The sequence below is a fragment of the Danaus plexippus genome, chromosome 25 (assembly GCF_018135715.1).
Source record: "Danaus plexippus chromosome 25, MEX_DaPlex, whole genome shotgun sequence".
NCBI lineage: Eukaryota > Metazoa > Arthropoda > Insecta > Lepidoptera > Nymphalidae > Danaus > Danaus plexippus.
The window spans coordinates 3,867,556-3,887,603 of NC_083553.1; the positions used below are offsets into that span (position 1 = coordinate 3,867,556).

Below are 20,048 nucleotides of genomic sequence, written 5' to 3' on the forward strand. Positions count from 1 at the left end.
TTGTAGAGAAATAAAAAATATTTAGCTAAATAGCAAAGATTTTGTTCAGTGTATTATTTTGTTGTTTCAGGATACCTCAATTAACGAAAAAATATATAAAAATAAAAATACCAGGAAATATGGACTATCATAATATTACAAAAAATCACTTTATTCGATTTAATCTTTTTGTACGAATTTTTAATCTATGGACATGACTCGAGAAATTAAAGTAATTTGACATATATGATTTGTCAAAAACATTGTCATGAAATTGTGCTGTTAGGGTTTCTCATTGAGCATTGTGTTGTTCAAACAGAAGAAAGTTCCCTATACCTGATAAATCACATGTAACAAGAAAGAACTCAAAATGACGCTTACCAAAATGGAAGTAGACTCCGTAAAAGGAGAAGGCTTCCGACCGTACTACATTACAAAGATCGAAGAACTGCAACTCGTAGTTGCCGAGAAGTCACAGAATCTTCGACGTCTTCAGGCACAACGGAATGAACTGAACGCTAAAGTTCGTATGCTGCGAGAAGAGCTGCAGCTTTTGCAGGAGCAAGGATCTTACGTCGGTGAAGTCGTCAAACCAATGGACAAGAAGAAGGTTCTGGTTAAGGTACACCCAGAAGGCAAGTTCGTTGTAGACCTGGACAAAAATGTCGACATCAATGATGTGACCGCTAATTGTCGTGTCGCTTTACGAAACGAAAGCTATACGCTACACAAGATTCTGCCTAATAAAGTTGATCCATTGGTGTCGCTTATGATGGTGGAAAAAGTCCCTGATTCCACATACGAGATGGTTGGAGGTTTGGACAAACAAATCAAGGAGATTAAAGAGGTAATTGAATTGCCCGTTAAGCATCCTGAGCTGTTTGATGCGCTCGGTATTGCCCAGCCAAAAGGCGTTCTTTTGTATGGTCCACCTGGAACTGGTAAGACACTCTTAGCTCGCGCCGTCGCCCACCACACCGAGTGCACCTTCATTCGTGTCTCTGGTTCAGAGCTTGTGCAGAAATTCATTGGAGAAGGTAGTCGTATGGTGCGAGAACTTTTCGTAATGGCTCGAGAGCATGCACCTTCGATAATTTTCATGGACGAAATTGATTCAATTGGATCATCTCGAATTGAGTCTGGCAGCGGAGGAGATTCTGAAGTCCAGAGAACCATGTTAGAATTGCTCAATCAATTGGACGGGTTCGAGGCCACCAAGAATATTAAGGTCATTATGGCAACCAACCGTATTGACATTTTGGATCCCGCCCTGTTAAGGCCTGGCCGTATCGACAGGAAAATCGAGTTCCCACCTCCGAATGAGGAAGCTAGGTTGGATATCCTTAAAATCCATTCGCGTAAGATGAATTTGACCAGAGGTATCAATCTCCGTAAGATTGCCGAGTTAATGCCTGGCGCATCCGGTGCGGAGGTTAAAGGTGTGTGCACTGAAGCCGGCATGTATGCTTTGCGTGAACGCAGAGTCCACGTCACTCAGGAGGACTTTGAAATGGCCGTGGCAAAGGTGATGCAGAAGGATTCAGAGAAGAATATGTCCATCAAGAAGTTGTGGAAGTAAATTCTTTGCATTCATTTAATTTTAAATTAGTTAATAAATATGCTTTTGTCTTATAATGATGTTTTATTTAAACCACTAAAATTATTTTTACTCTAAAATGAAATAATCTTATAATGCATAAGGAATTTTCAATTTTATTAGCAAAAAATATTAAAATGCTAATATATATAGTTTTATATTATAATAAACTATCATGGAAACTAAACTCAACGGTGGCCATTTTATTGATTCGTACAATCAATAAGGCATTTTAAACGAAATAAAGGATTCAGAAAAGTAAACATTTTTTATTAATATAAATTACATATTATGGATTAGTGACAGAACAACAATTATGCTTGTTCATAATTATATCTGTAATTCAAATAATACTCGAGGTAAATAAAAATATATGATTGTATTTGAATCTGCCAGCAGATTATTTTTTTTACTTCACAACTAATCATTTGATCATTCTCCTTGTTTCTCTCACATCGAGATCAGACTCCGTGTCCGATGGATCATGCTGTTCTTCGTACATGACATTTGAACCCTAGAACAAAATATGCTAGGATAAAAAAGTAATAGTGACAAATATTCTCAGAGAAATGTTACCATCACATAAATGTAGTAATGTTACCATACTTATTACAATTTATAAAAAATAAAAGTCGATCTTTATTGGCTGTTAGCGGTGGTATAAAAATATTTTATTTATTCTATAAGATTTATGATCTTACGATCGGCTTCTGTCTTTCGAAGGATTCCCGCCAAAAATTTCTTACGAATTGCAGTGGGTTCACAAACTCGTGGCTCATTGCTCTGAAAGTAAATAAAAATTGTAATATTATTTTAAGGTTGTAAATGCATGTTATGTAATAAATTACCCGGCTTCAGGGACGTCGATGATTGGGTGCGAAAGATGAGTCAGGCCTTCTGAGGTGTTGTGATATCTGACTCTGTAATAAATTTCGTGAGCGTTAATAATGTAACCAGATAATTCTTCACCTTCTATTATTAAGTGCAATGTTCGTTTTAAAATTTTGTAACGCAGAGAAAAATTTGTTAGCCACATGGCCGGATTGGACTTTATGTGTAATAAATTTCTATTAATGAGATCAATACCAAACTTTACAGGCGCAGTTGGATAAGATCTATTTTTTACATAATGGTTTTTGTTTTCTTGCTTTTCCGAAATCACACACAACTGCTTTGGATTTCGAAAACTTTTTTCTGCTTGTTTAAAAAAAAAAATTAAAAAAAGATTTGAATGTTACACAAATTAAAAAAAAACCTTGAATACCATGCAACCCGAATAACGTATAATATTTGACAAATTCAGTGTTGCTATTTTAATATTTGTATATATATGACATACTGTATATATTCGGCTGGCGTCTTGTTTTTCCTGTAGAGGCGGTAGTGGACAAACGCGGCCGCGTACACCGCGAGCATCAGCAACAGCACCCACAGAAATGTTAAGGACCAAACGTGGGAATGGGAGCCGTCACTGAACACGGCCTGCTGTCGACAATAAAACATTGGATATGGCAATTTTAATTTTAATATGACGCGATCTTTTTGTGGCGTTTATGTTCATTGATTAAACGCAGAGCGGTTGCTAACGTTCGTTTTTAAAAACGACACATTACATTAACAGACATGTAATGAAGATATTATAATAATGAAACATTATTAAACGACTAAGATACTGTCCTATATTATAAAAATATTTTTCTACACCTAGACAATACTGTGGATAATATAATTAATAAATCAGTCGAAATTTCTAGAACACCGCCAAACTGGGTCTTTTAACATTTTAATAAGAAAATTTTCTAAATACTAATATATATACAATAGACTAACCTCCTCCGCCCCGCCCCCAGGACACACTCCATCTCTAACTATACTGCCATCATGACACACGCACACAGCTACACGATCCAGCACGCACACGTGTCCGCACTCCGTGACGTCACACGAGTTGATGACGTCATCTCTTTGTATGCTCTCGTGACTTAGAACGAAGTTTGAGGCGTTGTACACGTGGCTGAGGGTCTCGCAGGTTTTGGGGCCGAAGTGCAGGCAGCGGGTTACGTGGGAATTGTGTATGAAGTATATGTAGTCCTCGAAGAATGCGAGGTGAGGTGTGCTTATAGGGTGGTCTATGAGAGTTATGCTGAAAAGTTAATATATAAAGTGATAATCATATATATATATAAAGCATTCGTTGTCGCCGGTGTTGTAAGGGATACAAAGTATAGAATATTGCTTATATCGCCATATTGGGCTAAGCTTTTTCGAGTGGTCGTTATAATTCGTATATGGCATACGAATTTGAAAGCTGCCAATCTTTAATAGTTGATAAAAAAAGCAAACATGACTATTACACGCAAAAGTTTTCCATCAAACAGCCATACTCACAGATTGCTTCCATCATAGCCGACCTTCAGGATAGAAGATGGAGTGCTGATATACAGGAGTTTGCTGAAGGAGTTCACAGCGAGGCCCAGACAAGCTGGAACCGTGGCCACGTCGGACGGAGAGCGACCAGACATCGAGGATGAGCGTATGTGAGATTCAGAAGAGTCAGATAGACAGTAGAATAACAGGTGATTAGCGGGGTCCGTAACTAGGGCTGTCACCTGGAAGAAAAACTTGTTGATAGAGATGTCTCCTGATGACATGAGTTTATATACCTCTGTGCCTGTCAATGTCACACTCGAGCTAAGGCTTTAAGTGTGTTAAAGGTATAAATTGTAATTTTTTATACAATAATAATAAAAACGAAGAGACATTAAAAAATAAATCAATTAAAAAAAGATGTGTTTTTATTTCTTAATACACGAACCTGCACATCTGTGGGTATCTTCTGTAATTTGGCACACTTCTGCTTCTTGAAATTACAAACTCGTATGGAGCCTTGGGACGGAGTGCTGTCCGCGAAGTACACGTTACCGGTTATCCAGTCCGCTGACAACTGTAACATGGCCGCTCGTATCAAATTAAATCCAAAAGGTCAGTCAATTTTTTTTAATAACCCTTCGATATTCAAACAACATACATTTATGTTTTGTTTTCGTCATTCGAAATTCAAATATTATGTTACAATTTCATTTATTATTTTTTTGATTCAGTTCGCAGTTCATGCTGGTCTTGGGAGTGTCGTGTGAGAAAAAAATATTATCTTATAAGTGTATTCATTTTTTATTGTGGTCTTGTCAGATTTATGTCATTGTATTTATGTATTGTGTTGTGACCAAACTGGCGGGAATAGTTAAGTCATGTAAGCGTCGCGATGGCCGGCGTTAGAGTGATTTATATGGACAGATGTGAACGCTGATACACCTCAAGAGGCTACCGACGCGACAATGACGTAACTCACACTAACCACCCCAATTTGAGCTGTGAGATGTTCCACAGGCTCTGATTATTACGTTACCTTGCCAGGTCTCCCTATGTTGGTTATGCTTTTTACTGGCGGCTGTCTTTTGTTGTCCACTTCAATCAGCTTACCGACCTCACTCGAAGTAAAATATAACTTGCCTCGCCTGACAACATATGCATATAATAAATTATATATATGTGTGTAATTAATTAAAACTTAAAAATTACTTTACATTTCTCGTCATACCTGACATCGCAATCCAAGTCGCTGAGTTCCTCCCCCTCGTGATATAGCATTGTATGAACGTGAGAGGTCAATGACCACGCTGCACCCCCCCGGGAGTATAAGGTGGCCGGAGCCCCATACAGCGCCTTACACGAGCGACGGTCCAATCTGACAGTGACGTCTTAAACGTTAGTATACCCCATCCCCGTCTCCACACCACACCATGCGGAGCCTTAGCAGTGTTTCATTCTTACACGTCGTTTGTTAACTTATTGTTAGACTATTGAACGCTGAACTGGCGATCCAGGTCATTCGTCCACGGAGATCTCGGCAACCGAATGTCCGATCGAGCCGATTTTTTTTATTCGATAGCGATTTTGTCTGGGTGGTTTTAAGCAAAAAAATATTGATCGGACCGCCGCGCCGATTTAAATTTAAGGGCCATGAAACTAAACATATGTCAAAAAAACGGTTCGCTACCGAAAAGCTAAGGTCGCTTCACTCAATACGCAGCTCGAGAGTTTTTAAGTGAGGTAAAATCCGGAGGTGCATCTTCTACTTCAGTGTCGACTTGACAGCGTCACCGGGAGGATAGAACCGCATGGGAGGTAGTATGGTGATACAAACTTGTACTGAGCCTACACTTTGTTTCTTGGTACGGAGCAATATAATTAAGTTTCTGCTGTCTGAAAGTCTGGGGGTGTTCTAGTGATATATGATATGACAAAACGAAGATAAAAGGTCACACTACATTACCTAAGTCCGTATCCCTTATAGCAGGCGCACACGGACGTCTCCCCGTCAGTGTGGCACGTGTGCGAGCACTCCTCGCAGACACTCCTGCAGGAGCACCGCGGGCCGCGGGGAGTACGGCGAGATATACACCCAGCAGCGCAAGTACTGTCTAGATTGCAAATACATGTATGTTTTTACTAAATCAAGGGACATCACTATGCTTGAGGTTATTATTTGATCTATGTACCTATCTCGCGTTGGGTAGAAATTATGCGACAAAAGGTACATGTTCAGCGTTATTTCTGTGTAAATTTTGCGATTTCACTGACTCATTTACTAAGGTGTAATAGTAGGGCCTATATTGGACCAACTTGCCCTGTTCCACTCATCAAATTCTTGTGATTTCCTGTTTTTATTTTAATAACTAACTAACAATAGCAACATCTTTGCAACTTACTACAGAGCCCGTTCTCGTCGGAGCCGTCCCGGCAGTGAGCCTTGTCGTCACACACGTGTTCCCACGGCAGGCACTGGCCATCATCACAGCGGTAGTCCTCGCAAGGTGTTGGCGGCGTTTGTGTCAGAGGTCTTGTTTTATTGGCTGTGAACGATACAAGCAGGTTTTTGTTCAGATTTTCTTTAAATGTGACAAAAAAATAATTTTATATGTAAGTATAAATATATTTTTCAGTTTACCTAAACACTGGGGTTATTTTTTTTTAATTTAATATTAAAGAACATTTATGTAATTATTTTAAAATAATTAATATTATTAATATCTTAACTCTGCCTATATAGATAAAAAATAATGACATTTAAATAAGATTTTTTTAATAAATTTATTTATTTTTGAGATCAGAACTGAATGTTCATTAAATGCTCCGTATTTTTACACTATTCCCCCTTCGAACTAAACTCACACACTCCGGTTTTCAATGTATATATCAACGTTAATGATAGTTTCAAGGTATATGAATTGGAAACAGCAAACTGTCTGTTTAATTTCACAATGCGAACTACTACTAAGGGTACGGGACCTTTCCTTTCTATTTAATAATATTTGATAGGTATGCCTAACAGAACCAAAACCAACAGAAGTTACAAAAGGCTCCAAAGAACCGAATTTAAAAATCTATGTCTTATATAAATTTTTATTGGTGTTGCTCAATGTCCATTAAAAAAACTTTTTTTTTAAACTCAACGGATAATATTCACTCCTAAACGTTCTTAGTCCGAACAAATGAAATTGAAAAGTTAAAACGACGTTTAAAGGCATCAACGCTACAGTCATACTAGGAGTATTCGTATTAATGGACCTCTGGCACAGACGTCGAAGGTCTCGTCGGATCCGTCAGCGCAGTCCTGCCTGCCATCACAGAGCTGGTCTCGGTACACGCACCAATGTTCCTGAGTGCACGGGAACAGTTCCCCGCACTGGAAGTTACATCCCGCCTCGTCTGAACCACCCGGGCAGTCTGTGCGGCCATTGCAACTGCCATGATAAACTTGTCAGAAAAGATTTAAACACAGAATCCTTCTACATCTCAAGTTAAATGACCAAATGTCGTTGAATATGAGACGACACTTCTCAGCATTCCATGGATTCACCGTGCGCCGGGTCCATCGCGTTGCAGGGAGAGGAGCTTTAACAGCGGCTGGGACTTGTTACTCAAGTGTAGGTAAAAGGGGCCCCTATCTAACGCGCGTAAAACGCTCATTTCCACTGAAAAGCTCCTCTCTCTTTCTAACCAAATTTGAAAATAACCTACTAGGGCTGCCTTCGAAAAACGTTACAATAATATTATAGGCAGGGAAGTATTGTGAGAAAGGAGATATTATTTTTTTGTTTAGAAAATAAAATTTTTATTATTTAGAAAATTACTAAGTTCTTCTGACCGTGCTGTTTGAGGCAAGCAAATTGACTTGTTGTGCTCACATCTGTACTCCCACGGAGCGCACGACGAGAAGTCCTGTACACCAAAATAAACGTACATTTTCATTAAAATGTACCTATTTTTTATATACATAAGATATAACTTCCTTCATAAAATGTTCGAAAGAAAAGGAGATCGCCTTATGAAAATACAAAGGCTGGTAACACAACACTTTGATATTCAAAATTAATTAGTCATAAGCCTTTTTATGTTAAATCAAAATTTGGAAGATATATAATACTAGTTTGGATGATTTTTAAACTTCGCTACTTTGAACAATATTTTTTTACATATAGATACATATTTAATTCAAGATCAACATACAATAACTCCAGCAAACTCTGGTTCATCACAGTCCCTTTCGTCCTCGTGATCTTCGCAGTCGTATTTTCCGTCACATCTCTTGTAAACCTCGACACACCCGGTATCACATTCAAAGGTACCGGACGGACAGCTTCTGCTCTCTATTGATAAATTTATCACCGTAAAGTTGCTTCTAATTAATCTACTAATATTATAAACGGCAAAGTTCGTGAGGATACATGGCGGGTGGTTGATATTTCGTGCAGAAATACTAAATCGATTTTAATGAAACTGTACAGTTATGTAGATTAGACATCAGAATGCGACTTAGGGCACAACAGTCCAAATCCCGTATAGATCGCTTCAAAACATGTGTTTAGTATGAGCTCCCGTGACACAGGCTGTAGATGATATAGATGTTGCTGCAGTCTCAACTCGCAAGCACACGCGGACAAAACTTAGCCTTACATCACGCTGCATATAACATGCAGTGAAATATATGCAACTATTATTTCATTCCATCAAAATGTATCATCGTTTGAAGCTTCGGGGAAAAAGGTTACAAACATAACATTTTGTGACTGAAGTCGTTAGACTCTAAAATTGAGATTTTCCTTTAAAGATAAGTATAATATCGAGTCAAAGCTGTAGCAATTGAGTGTTTTATATTATTCGATAAAATTGATCTGTTTCGTAACCCAAGGCTTAGAAAGATTTCATTCATTTGGTTTTTTTTGTCAGTTTATTACACTATAGAAGTTTGTTAATCTATAGGAGTGTTTGGTGTCGCAGGAGAGCTGTACATTTAGTTGTAAAATGTTTAGGAAATTTCAAATATATAAGTTCTCACCACAGCTGATCTCATCGGAGCCGTCCAAGCAATCTTCGTGTTTGTCACATTTCCACGCGAGTGGTATACATGATCCTGAAGCACACCTAGATTAGGATAAATTTTGTTTTAGCAGAAAAAATATATTCCTAAAACCTTAAATTTTTTGAACTTATTGCTCAAACAGTTTTAGACAACTCTTTCCAAATTTATGACGTGAATTCTTAGCGTGATTACTAATAAATTGACACCAACATTCTCTCAACAAAAACAAAGTTTATAGAAGTAGAGAGAGCAGACAGTTAAAACATAGACAAACAAGTAAGAAACTTTATTGACAATGTCTGACGTGGAGAAACATAATTGGTACAAACAAAAAAAAATCTAAGGGAAAGCTTAAGTATAGAAACGGAAATTTCATTATCAAAATCATTTAAAGATTCATAAAAAGCAAAATTTTATTGGCACTGTGTTTTGTGTGCTAAATTTGCCAAGTCTAAAACTGTGACCAACATACTAACATGTATTCAAATTCGCCACATTCTCTGGTATCACAGGCGTCTGGGTGTTCATCAGAAGCGTCTCTACAGTCCGCGTGGCCGTCACACGCGAGCGCACGCTCTATACATATAGAGTTGTCCGAGCAACGGAATTCAGAGGAACCGCACGTTAACAACTCTGGACCAATGAAAGGATAGACATTAATATTCATTTATATTAATATTTTTTTAACTCTGGTATTCCTATAGAGAGAGCAGAGAGTAAAATAATTTATGTGTTTTGAATGATGAGAAATGAGAAGATGGTACCATAAAGAGCTAACATCGTCAGTTGCCACTGTTATTGGAAAAGGCTGAATAGACACCTCGTCTGCCCGTGATCTCGGTTGCTGAAAAGTAACTGAACCGTCGGGAATATGTAGTTTTTTACAAAAATAAATCACGCGTAGTTTTTCCGAAAAATACTAGTTTCATTTAAATGAATAAAACTCGCGAAAATCTTAGATCTCATTAAGGCTGATTAGAATTCCAAAACTTTTAGTATTGTAAGGTACAAGAAAACTAGTGAGCTATAGGCAAATTACGTAACTTAATCTTTATCCGCGGGGTGAAAGGGTGGGAAGTGGGTTCCCTACATTGTTTTTTATTCTAAAGGGGATAAACGAGCAGACGGCCTAGCTGATGAGGAGAACTTATCGTCGACCATGGACATTTGCAACATGGTGTCGCGGATGCGGTGCCGGCCTTGTGGTGAAGGGAATTGTAGAAGGATGCTGATGGTCATTGGACCATCCTGTCAACCTGACAACGATCCCGTCAACCTCAAAAAAAACCATGACACAAAGATCGAACATACCACCGCGCCCCTTTCACCACTAAGGCGAATTTTCAACCTTTAGCTATTTTTGCTATAGCTACTTCGTACTGATTCAATAGCAGTGTATGGTACTGTGTGAGTCAAGCCAAGCAATACACGAGGAGCTGCTCACAGACTACAAACTAAATTACGTTGTCATTTACACCTGAACCAACCTAAACCTATTTTTATCTATGTGTCCCCATATATAATACCTAAATTTGTCCTTAAATATAGTCGTTCCATTTAACGTTGCTAATGCAACAAGGAATTACTTTGTTATAATTTGATATATATTGTATACCGAAAGAAATTTAATTCACTATTCCAGATTGGATATCTGACGACTGGAAGTTTAACACTTATTCCACTAACGCAGCTAGAGTTACATAAAACTATATTCTATTGTTTTGTTCCCAGTAAACTAGGTACCGTCGCTTTTTAAATTGATCAGAGTTCCAAAGAGTTCTAATTTCCAAAGTTTCTATAATTGAAAAGTGGTGGAGTTTCATATATGGTAAATGAAATGTTTTTTTAGAATTAAATAATTATTACTTACGTTTTGTGGTATTGTTCCGACAGATTTCAGTTCTCTGAATACAAATGCCATGACAATCGATTTCGTCATCTTCACATATTTTCAAATAATATGTTCCTTTAACTGAATCCAAAATAAAACCGCTTTAAAATTAATTAAAAATCAAACAAAACAAGGTGGTATTGGCTTGTAGTTAAATACCGTACCAAAAGAAAAATAAGTATTGGACTATTAAATGAAATTCGGGAGTGGAAAAAATATAAAGGAAACAATTTTTACAAGCGTGACACTCGAAACAATAAAAACTTACTCAAGCACCCTTCTTCGTCTTCACCAAATTTGCAATCTTCAGTACCATCGCATTTCTTGCTACCGTCAAAGCATTGATTACTTTTATGACAATAAAACTCGTGCTCTTTACACTTTGTGACTTCGTAACAAATCCCATTATTATTTATGAAGCCGACGGGACACAAGCAAGTGTACTGCAAAGGCGCTGAATCAATCGATCCCGGTTTTACGTATTCGTGCGATTTTTGCACACAAATATGGGAGCAAGGGGGGTTCGAGTTGGAGCATGTGTGACCATGCGATTTAGGAAGGGGTGAAGTAGCGAGAATAACCAGATGTGTGGTGTTTGGAAATATTGCTGAAATAACAAATTATGTTTTATCAATTATAATAACAAAATCCGCGTAGTATATCTGAAATATATTAGTTTCATTTAAATGAATAAAACTCGCGAAAGTCTTAGATCTCATTATAATAACAGAGTTTTTGAATATAGACAGGGTAGAATTCAGATGAGCAGGGTGGTTACTTATTACTTTACTCTTATAAAACAGGTAACTTTTACACGACTGTTGTGTTTCATTATCTTTGTCCATATTCAAAATTTTTGATGGTAGCAATATTTTTAAAAATCTCTCGCCTTCACTATCTATGATGTATTAAATTAAAAAAAAAACTATTTTTAACCGACTTCAAAAAGGAGGAAGTTTCTCAATTCTACCATATTATATACTTTTTTGAATGTTTGTTCGCGGATAACTTCATCGTTTATGAACCGATGCTGATGATTGTTTTTTAATAGATAAATAAAATGGAAAGGTTTCTGTTCTATATTATATAAGCAAATAACAAAAGTATGTATGTATGTAAATAAAATTGTACCTGCAAACATTGGTTAATAATAAAATATTGTAACGGTATTCAATCCTCATCTTAATATAGTTCCTCTAGGACCTTAGTAACTATCACTCACATAATTCTATTCTGCGTATCTTCCTCGTCGCATCATGCATATCCGCCCAATACAATTTGGTCGACCGTTTGTCCGTCCAGAACACTTGATTGTCGGTCACAGCGAGACTAGCGATATTTGTTACAACTTCACGGAAATTCTCTCTACCAGTACCTATTAGTAAGCATATCAATATAAGTAACATACATCGACATACTCATCGCATTACACCAAGTTCCAATCAACAACTGATTTTGTAATTATCATATATAAAATCTGAATATCATCACAGATAAATTCTTATTGATGAATGGAAAGCAATTTACGTACCTTGTGGATGTAGAAAGTCAATTACTCCGTTTTGATCATCAGATAAAAATACTACATCCAGATCGGTCGAGTACCTCATCCGGATATTTGGACCTTAGAAATACAAGAACAATCACATTTATTGCTAAAAGTAAAACTTAGAAACAAAAATGAAATATTATTCCTTACCACGTGTATTATTTGTAACTATGTGTTTACGATCGTCACCATCGAGTCCGAATGAATCTATGTAGATGATATCGTTATCGGTATCCAAGACAGCAACTAACATACGTCTAAAACGAAGACAAAGTGATTGTGTTTTAAATATTTGTATAATATTCTTTTTTCTGTGTTAACTAGTTTGTTACATGAGACGTGTTTTTTTGTTTTCGTATAGTGGATTTCGCAATACTCTTACCCGTACGCTGACAAAACGCAAAAACTTATGGGTATTTCCTCTTCCCTAAATCGATACAGTAATGCTGTGTGTTTGTTTTTCAGTGAAACCACTTCTATAACGCGACGACCAGCGTCCAAGATATATAAAGAATCGGATACGTAATCTACAAATTAATGTTTTATATTTTAACAAAAAAATAAACATATATTTAAAAAAAAAATCGAAAAATATTTTTTTTTATCACATTTACATACCATAATCCATATCAACAACATTTTCAAGACCTTTGTACATAAAAAGGTGAGTAACGCCGAGGGAAAAGTCGCTCATAAGGATAGAGTTGATAGACTTGTGTTGACCGTCGTATATATAAAGAGTATCTGGAGATAAACGTAATCATATACAGAAGCGGATAAAGGAACCTTGTAGAATATATTATAATATCAACTCCATATTTAAAGACAATTTTTAAGGATAACATTATAAGATTTATTGCAGATATTGTGACAGGTTTAACTTTACCAAAATTCCTATTCACTGGTTAAAAACCAGGGCAGGTTTTTTTTGGTAAAACCAAAAAACATCCGAAAAATTATTCTATGTATAAAAAAATAATGATAAAAGATAATATATTATCCCACCTCTAAAATTGTCATAGGCCATGGCTTGGACCCGTCCTATATCGAGGACAGTCGAGTGGGTCTCTGGATTTCCGACAGTATCATAATATATTCTGATGAAAGCTGAGCCTGATGCTACCAACAAGTAGTCAGGACGATAGCCCGGTATCCCTTTAATCCAATTTATCTATAGATTTTGTATTCCAAAAACATCAAAAACAAAAAGGATTTAAAACGTAATTTGAAAGCATCTCTCAAGATAAATATTCAAGATCTTAACTAGATTAAATAATTAAAATAATTTACCATGAACGTTAATTTGTTATTAGAAAAAAGCCAGGTCGAAAACGTAATAAATTTAATCTGTGGTTCATTTTGATTATTTTTTTTAAATTAGCCATACTTACATTCGCAATGCCCTTTAACATTTCGCATAGAATCTGGACAGGCGCACACAGAGCTCGTGTTGGATGTTATAAGGCAGAGTGGACACGAGCGAGACGAACACGGGTTGTGGGTTGCGTTCGTGAGGATCGGATGGTAGAGGTGCATGTCTGATGGACAAGCATGGAAGGTCAATGCTAAGGTAATTCAAGCACCTAAGGTTTATCAGTCTGCTCATTAGTTTTGACTTAAACAATAAAAGTTCCTGTGATTTTGGCATAACAGCTTTTTATCGTAAAACGTATTTTCTTTGATATCAATATACGAGTTAAAATCTTATGTTGATATTAGAGAATTCATTAGAAAGGAAATCTTATTTGTTTTGTAAGTTACAAAAGATTTTTAATTTAGATTAGTGATGTAAGTCAAAGCAAACCATAACTCATTTAGTGAAGACGGAATTAATGAAGTATATTTTTTTTTTGGTAACGTAAAAAATAACGAAAATATCCACTGAGGGCGGAAAAATGCATATGTGGAATAATTATGAATATTATTTCGTAGCTATTTAATAAACATTATATCGTACAGTGAATATCAATTGAAATTGAGTTCAGGAGTTTTAATATCACAGTCGAAAGCTCACCAAACACCGGCGTATCCAGGGTCAGCAAAATGTTCCTGTTGATGCTAGTGCCGTGTATTTTATCTGCTGTCTGTATCGTCCTGGAAGTCCAATCACTCCAGAATATTGTGTTTTCAAACACTGATAGCGAGTACGGATGGTGGAATTGCTCTTCGAAAAAGGACTGGAATAATTATATATCGTTACCAAAAAAAAAAAAAAAATGGGTGACAAAATTTTTACATACAATTATTTTAAGTACTTTCATATGTAAAATTGTTAAAGTAGGTCAACTCACATAAACTCTCTTATCATTCAGTATAACAACTTTAATAGTTCCATCAACGAAGTACAACCTTCCGTTTGGTGCGTCCAAAGCAAGGCCTTTCGCAAAAGTACTCAGCTCGTGCACAAGGTTTTCCGACTCCGAGCCATCCATCTTAGCTTTCATTATAACCGGCTTGTCATGCTTATCAGCCCAATACATTACGCTAGGAATATGATTTACCAGAAACTAATTTATTCATAGCACTAACACCTGATTTGAGTTTCATTATGGACAAAATGAATTTTAAAGCTCTTAGGCTAAATAAAATTAATAAACAACAATTATGGTAAAACAACTAAATATATTTGCTATTTCATAAATGGAACAAAGAAAGTAATGATTCCTTTAAGGATGCAAAATTACTACAATTGATAGGTCTAACATTATTATATGTCTCCTCTATCTATAACAAACCACTTATATAATGCGCCTGATGGCTGACTAATAAGATACTCTTAGATAGTGTATGACAAACCATTCAAAATGTCAAATTGATGGACTATGAAATGGAATGTCAACATCAAGTTGTTTGAGTACGGAATATGGGAATACCCTCACCCCTTCCTTGGATCCAATGTAACAAACTTTGGTCTTCTCGTGTGTGCGGCGAGCGTGACGCACAGAGCGCCATCAGTCCGACACACAGTGATACAGCCGCGTGCTGTGTCACTGAAGTAGATGTTATCACCGAGATAGTCCACTGCTATATCTCCCGGATCCTCAAGTCCCAGGGCAGCCAGCACCTGAGACATTCACCAGGTATTGTACTCTCTAACGTTATACCTTTCAATTTATTTTAGGAAGCTATTATAAATTCAGTTTATTATCATTATAGGTAACTAAATATATATATGTATATATATATATATATATATATATATTTTTTTTTTTTGGAGAATGATTTTAGATTCTACTGAAATTATTGTTGGGTACAATTCCGTCAGCTGGGAGATGTCCATGTTTATAAATTTGTTACCAAAAAAAAAGTTGAATTAACCTCAATGTTCCTAACGAGTTATGTGTACGAATGTTTTGTGTAGATTGTATGGACCTGTTTGGTTTCAGCGACGTCTTCTAGCTGTGCCTTCATGATGGCTTGATGTCCTTTTTCTGTTTCGACCCAGTATAAATATTTGCCATCGTATGCAACACCGTGGGCCTTGAAATACAGGATGCTTATTTGAAACGCGTCGAATAACTTGGGATTTTTCGATATTTTTTCAATGTATATTAATAAAAATTTCATTTACAGTATTCTAAATAGATTATGTATCTCCGGATTTTGTCAGATCGAAAGCGACAAAAGAGTCGTTTAAATTAATATTTTTTTCAATACTGATCCTATTTATATTATGATCCGACAAATAAGTTCAAACTGTGATCTCACCTTTTTGATTCCAGTTAACACGGAAACGCTATGGTTTGATTTGACTGTCACATACTGTATAGAGTTTTGGGTACTGAAGAACAACATCGCTTCGGGACCTGGAAAAATAAGGGTCAAGAAATTTTTTATGAATAGTTAAGATTTTTGCGAGTTTTATTCATTTAAATGAAACTAGTATTTTTCGGATAAACTACGCGTCATTTATTTTTGTAAAATCTCGTCTGCCCGTGATCGCGCTTGCTAAAGAGTAACCGAAATGTTGTGAGTATGTAGTTTTTTAGAAAAATAAATCACGCGTAGTTTATCCGAAAAATACTAGTTTCATTTAAACTCTTATGTTTATTACTAAGCCGTGGTTTCTACGATCGTTTGCTTCCTAAGTCTTCATTGAAACTTACCATCAGGTGGTGAGACTAACAAAGTAACCGATTAATGATAAAAAATATTTAAAGTTAAATTCCATATACTTTAAGCCTTAAGGCCTACATAGGTGAGAAAAGGAGGCAATAAAATTATTGCAGTGCTTTTAACGCTATTTTTACGTTTATTATAAGAAAGAGAGAAGAGAGAGAAGAGAGAGAGAGAGAGAGAAGAGAGAAATTAATGGATATTTTAAACATTTCCTGAGAATATTTCTGAATTTTACATCTATTTTTAGAAATAATAAAAAATAAGTATTTTTACGAGGAACTCCTGCTTTAAGATATAGATTTTGTCTAACCAGGAGCAAAGCACAGATACTGAGCATGATCAGATCTGTATCCATCTTCACAAGTGCATTTGAAGTAGTCCCCCATATCCTCACACATGTGGGAACAGACGGGCACTTCCTGGAGACACTGTCGGGAACGCTCGCACTCCCCACTGCTGGGATTGTACTCCTTGTAGGAGTTACACACGCAAGTACCACCATTACGAGTGGGCTTGCAGAACGACTCTCTGGGACAGGTTCTGTTTGCACACATCTTGGACCCTTGAAAGAAATGTTCTCTGTTGGGACAATGGAACTCCATCCAAAAAAATATTTAGCCGTATCAATCAAAACATTACCGTTTTGAGAAACTATAAGATATAACATTTTTGAAAAAAAAAAAAAAAGGAAAGGACTAGTATGTATCATTTCTTTTAGAATAATTGAACCGATGAACAAAGCGTCAAAATGTTTGCAACCCTCCCAAATAAATAAATAAATATATATATATATATATATAAGTATTCACTTGCGAGCTTTGTATACTTACATTCGGCACAAAATGCCCCTTCATCACTACCGTCTCTACAATCCTTCAGACCGTCACACATGTTATTGTACGGTACGCAGTAGGATTTATCCAAGCACGTGTAGTTCATAGATCTGACCTCGCAGTTCAGTGTATCATGAAGATGCTTCGGACGAGGTGCATGATCTGAATTAAATGTTTTTTTTGGGACCAAACAAAAAAAGAAAAATAATTTTTTTTTGGCCGTGATGACGTCATAACGACTAGGCTAGTACGGATTTTGACGCTGCGATAATCAAAGCTAAGGTTTAAAAGTCATACGTTGTACCTATTCAATCTGGAGGTCAAAAAAACAGTGTTGTAATAATTGCTAGATATATAAACTAAATATTAACATATTTCTAGTATTTTCATTATGTTACTAAGACTTATATTATTCTTGACTGCTGTATATATAATAAAAATAAATCTTGAGGATAACTAATTTTCTTATTCTTGGTATAAAGTACAAAAAGGATAAACAAATTACTCATAAAACCTATTAACATTACATTTAGAGATAAAGTGGGTTAAACAGAGATTTTATTTCTAAAACAAAACGTATTATATATATTTTTATCAAATAAATCCATTGGTGTTGCCATTTTGTATTTCACTTATTATTAGGAGAGACAGCTCCAAAACAGGAAGTCACGTCGCAGGGAGGAAACTATTAAATAAATAAATAATTACAGAAATATAAAAATTAGCGAATAACTCACGACAAGTCTCCACGACGTCTTCATCTGTTTTATCAGCACAGTCGTAATAACCATCACACATCCAAAGATCTGATATGCACAGCTTCCCGCCATCGCATTGGAAACCTTTGCATGATGACTAACGGGAAATACGTAAATCAACAAATATGTCATTAAATATTAACATCAATAAATAAAAAATACAAGCATTTTGGTAATTATTTTTTTCGTTTCGTTATAATTTAGTTCTAAATCACTGAAATAAGAATTAGTTTAAATCTGGCTTGTGTATTTTAGGCTCTATTAGTTAGTGTTTCATTCAAATACAATACATATAATAAATATGTTCAAGCAAACAAAACCTATTCAGTTTTTAATAATAGCTATCATCCGTTCACACGCTATTTTTTCATTTGGCTGTCTTGAACTTAATTTAATTATTTGTAATAAAATCATACATTATCATGTTGGATTATCTTTTCACAGCCCATTTCATCGGAACCATCTTTGCAGTCGTTCTCATAGTTGCACACCCATGAGCTCGGCAGACACATCAACCCGTCCGTACATAGAAACTGGTGAGTCTCGTTACACAAGTGAGCATCTGGACGGTGATTGGCTGAAATTCATATTGACAGTTAACAATCTGGCTTGTAATTGGTTGAAACTATAACTGTCGTTTAATTTTTCCGCTTGCGATTGGTTGTCCATAAAATTGGCAGTTAGATCTTTATTGTGATTGGCTAACACTGCAAAAGTCGGTTACGAAAAAATGATTTTTTTTTTATTATTTTTTGATTAAGGTTTTTGAACCAAAATATTGGATTTTATATTCTCTAATTGCATTCTAACAATTCAATGATTAATATAAGTATCACATATTAGCGTTCTACACTTTATCTGAAATGAATCTATTTTTTTATAAAGTGAAGGTAGAACAACAAAAACTCAAAAATATCCGATACTTATGCAAAAAAAAAGTTATAAAAGCGAAATTTAAATTTATTAAAAAAATATTTAATAATACAGCTTTAAAAGAAAACAGATAAACTTACCACAAAAGTTCTCATCGCCTCCATCCTCACAGTCGTTATACCCATCGCAATACTTCTCCGACGGTATACACGCTCCTGATGTACAAGAAAATGAACCTTCCATGAGACACTCCGTCTCATAAGTCTGCAAGTCATCCTTAAACTGCGCGGAACAGACTGCCAGCAACGAAAAAACTAACAGGAGAACTGCCATTCTGTATTAAAATTAAATACATTTTTAAAAACAATTTACTTTAAATTTACATACTATTTAAAAGAACATATTTTTGTTAATCAAATGTTTAACATTTTACCAGTTAATAAGAACCTTAATATATTATAATAATGGGAATATCATTGAATATTTCATAAATAAGGTGTATTTTGCACGTATTGTTTGTTCTTTTATATATATTTGACCCCATAACTTATCAAATTATTTTCACTACGTGAGATGAAGTAAAAATTCCTTCATAGCCGCAAATCGTTTAAAATAACAATAAACAATTAAATGAATTCTTAATAGTATTACTTACCTTTTAAATAAAGCGTTAATTTTAATTTTTCATTATTACTTTAAAAATTATTATTGAAATAATTCAACCAAAAACGGTTCTCTCACGTGGCAGGCGAAGATGAAACGAGGTTTGGATTGAAAACGATAATTACTTTTATTGTACTACCCTCAAAAACGCTTAAAAAATTAAATACAAAATTGTTTATGCACCATTCAAATTCACTTATATCCGGTTTCTGTTTATTTTTGTGCCTTAAGCAATATTATTGTGAACCTAAATAATTATCAGTTTATTCGTTTGGGTTGTTTGAGAAATGTGATATAAAATTTAAAAATTCTACAGAACAGTTTTATGTTTTTTAATTGAATACAAAACTAAAATGTGAAATT

General features: G+C 35.5%; 2 protein-coding genes across 4 annotated transcripts; one reads left to right on the plus strand and one right to left on the minus strand.

The window, feature by feature from the left end:
- Nucleotides 1-214: 214 nt before the first annotated feature.
- On the plus strand, nt 215-1,614 carry LOC116775060 (26S proteasome regulatory subunit 8). Its single transcript, XM_032667861.2, has one exon. The coding sequence runs from the start codon at nt 350-352 to the stop codon at nt 1,556-1,558; it is 1,209 nt and encodes a 402-aa protein (XP_032523752.1). The 5' UTR covers nt 215-349; the 3' UTR covers nt 1,559-1,614.
- Nucleotides 1,615-1,825: 211 nt separating this feature from the next.
- Nucleotides 1,826-19,811, minus strand: LOC116775169 (vitellogenin receptor). Of its 3 annotated transcripts, none has more exons than XM_061524509.1 (36): nt 19,678-19,811; nt 19,163-19,356; nt 18,566-18,726; nt 18,129-18,246; nt 17,389-17,553; nt 16,869-17,120; nt 16,148-16,245; nt 15,812-15,919; nt 15,319-15,503; nt 14,731-14,923; nt 14,454-14,616; nt 13,831-13,977; nt 13,445-13,594; nt 13,058-13,183; nt 12,822-12,966; nt 12,590-12,696; nt 12,422-12,514; nt 12,113-12,265; nt 11,159-11,497; nt 10,870-10,971; nt 9,476-9,632; nt 8,976-9,061; nt 8,147-8,286; nt 7,785-7,858; nt 7,205-7,380; nt 6,346-6,489; nt 5,910-6,057; nt 5,175-5,321; nt 4,983-5,091; nt 4,392-4,520; nt 3,965-4,185; nt 3,407-3,719; nt 2,916-3,058; nt 2,425-2,496; nt 2,278-2,359; nt 1,826-2,090 (listed from the first exon to the last, which is right to left on the minus strand). In XM_061524509.1, the coding sequence occupies exons 2-36, from the start codon at nt 19,353-19,355 to the stop codon at nt 2,001-2,003; spliced, it is 5,229 nt and encodes a 1,742-aa protein (XP_061380493.1). In that variant the 5' UTR covers nt 19,356; nt 19,678-19,811; the 3' UTR covers nt 1,826-2,000. The 3 variants fall into 3 exon arrangements, with proteins under 3 accessions (XP_061380493.1, XP_032523896.2, XP_061380494.1); XM_032668005.2 differs by having other exon boundaries at nt 2,916-3,061; nt 19,678-19,810; XM_061524510.1 differs by lacking the exon at nt 2,278-2,359 and having other exon boundaries at nt 2,916-3,061.
- Between the last annotated feature and the right edge of the window lie 237 nt (nt 19,812-20,048).

What these genes read in the sequence shown, in the direction of transcription:
- LOC116775060 (XM_032667861.2), top strand. Translation starts at nt 350, where the DNA reads ATGACGCTTACCAAAATGGAAGTAGACTCCGTAAAAGGAGAAGGCTTC.
- LOC116775169 (XM_032668005.2), bottom strand. Translation starts at nt 19,355, where the DNA reads ATGGCAGTTCTCCTGTTAGTTTTTTCGTTGCTGGCAGTCTGTTCCGCG. An exon ending in AGACGAAGAAGGGTGCTTGA is followed by an intron (nt 10,972 to 11,158) that starts GTAAGTTTTTAT and finishes TTTTGGATTCAG; the next exon opens with TTAAAGGAACATATTATTTG. An exon ending in TGCTTGCCTCAAACAGCACG is followed by an intron (nt 7,381 to 7,784) that starts GTCAGAAGAACT and finishes TTATCATGGCAG; the next exon opens with TTGCAATGGCCGCACAGACT.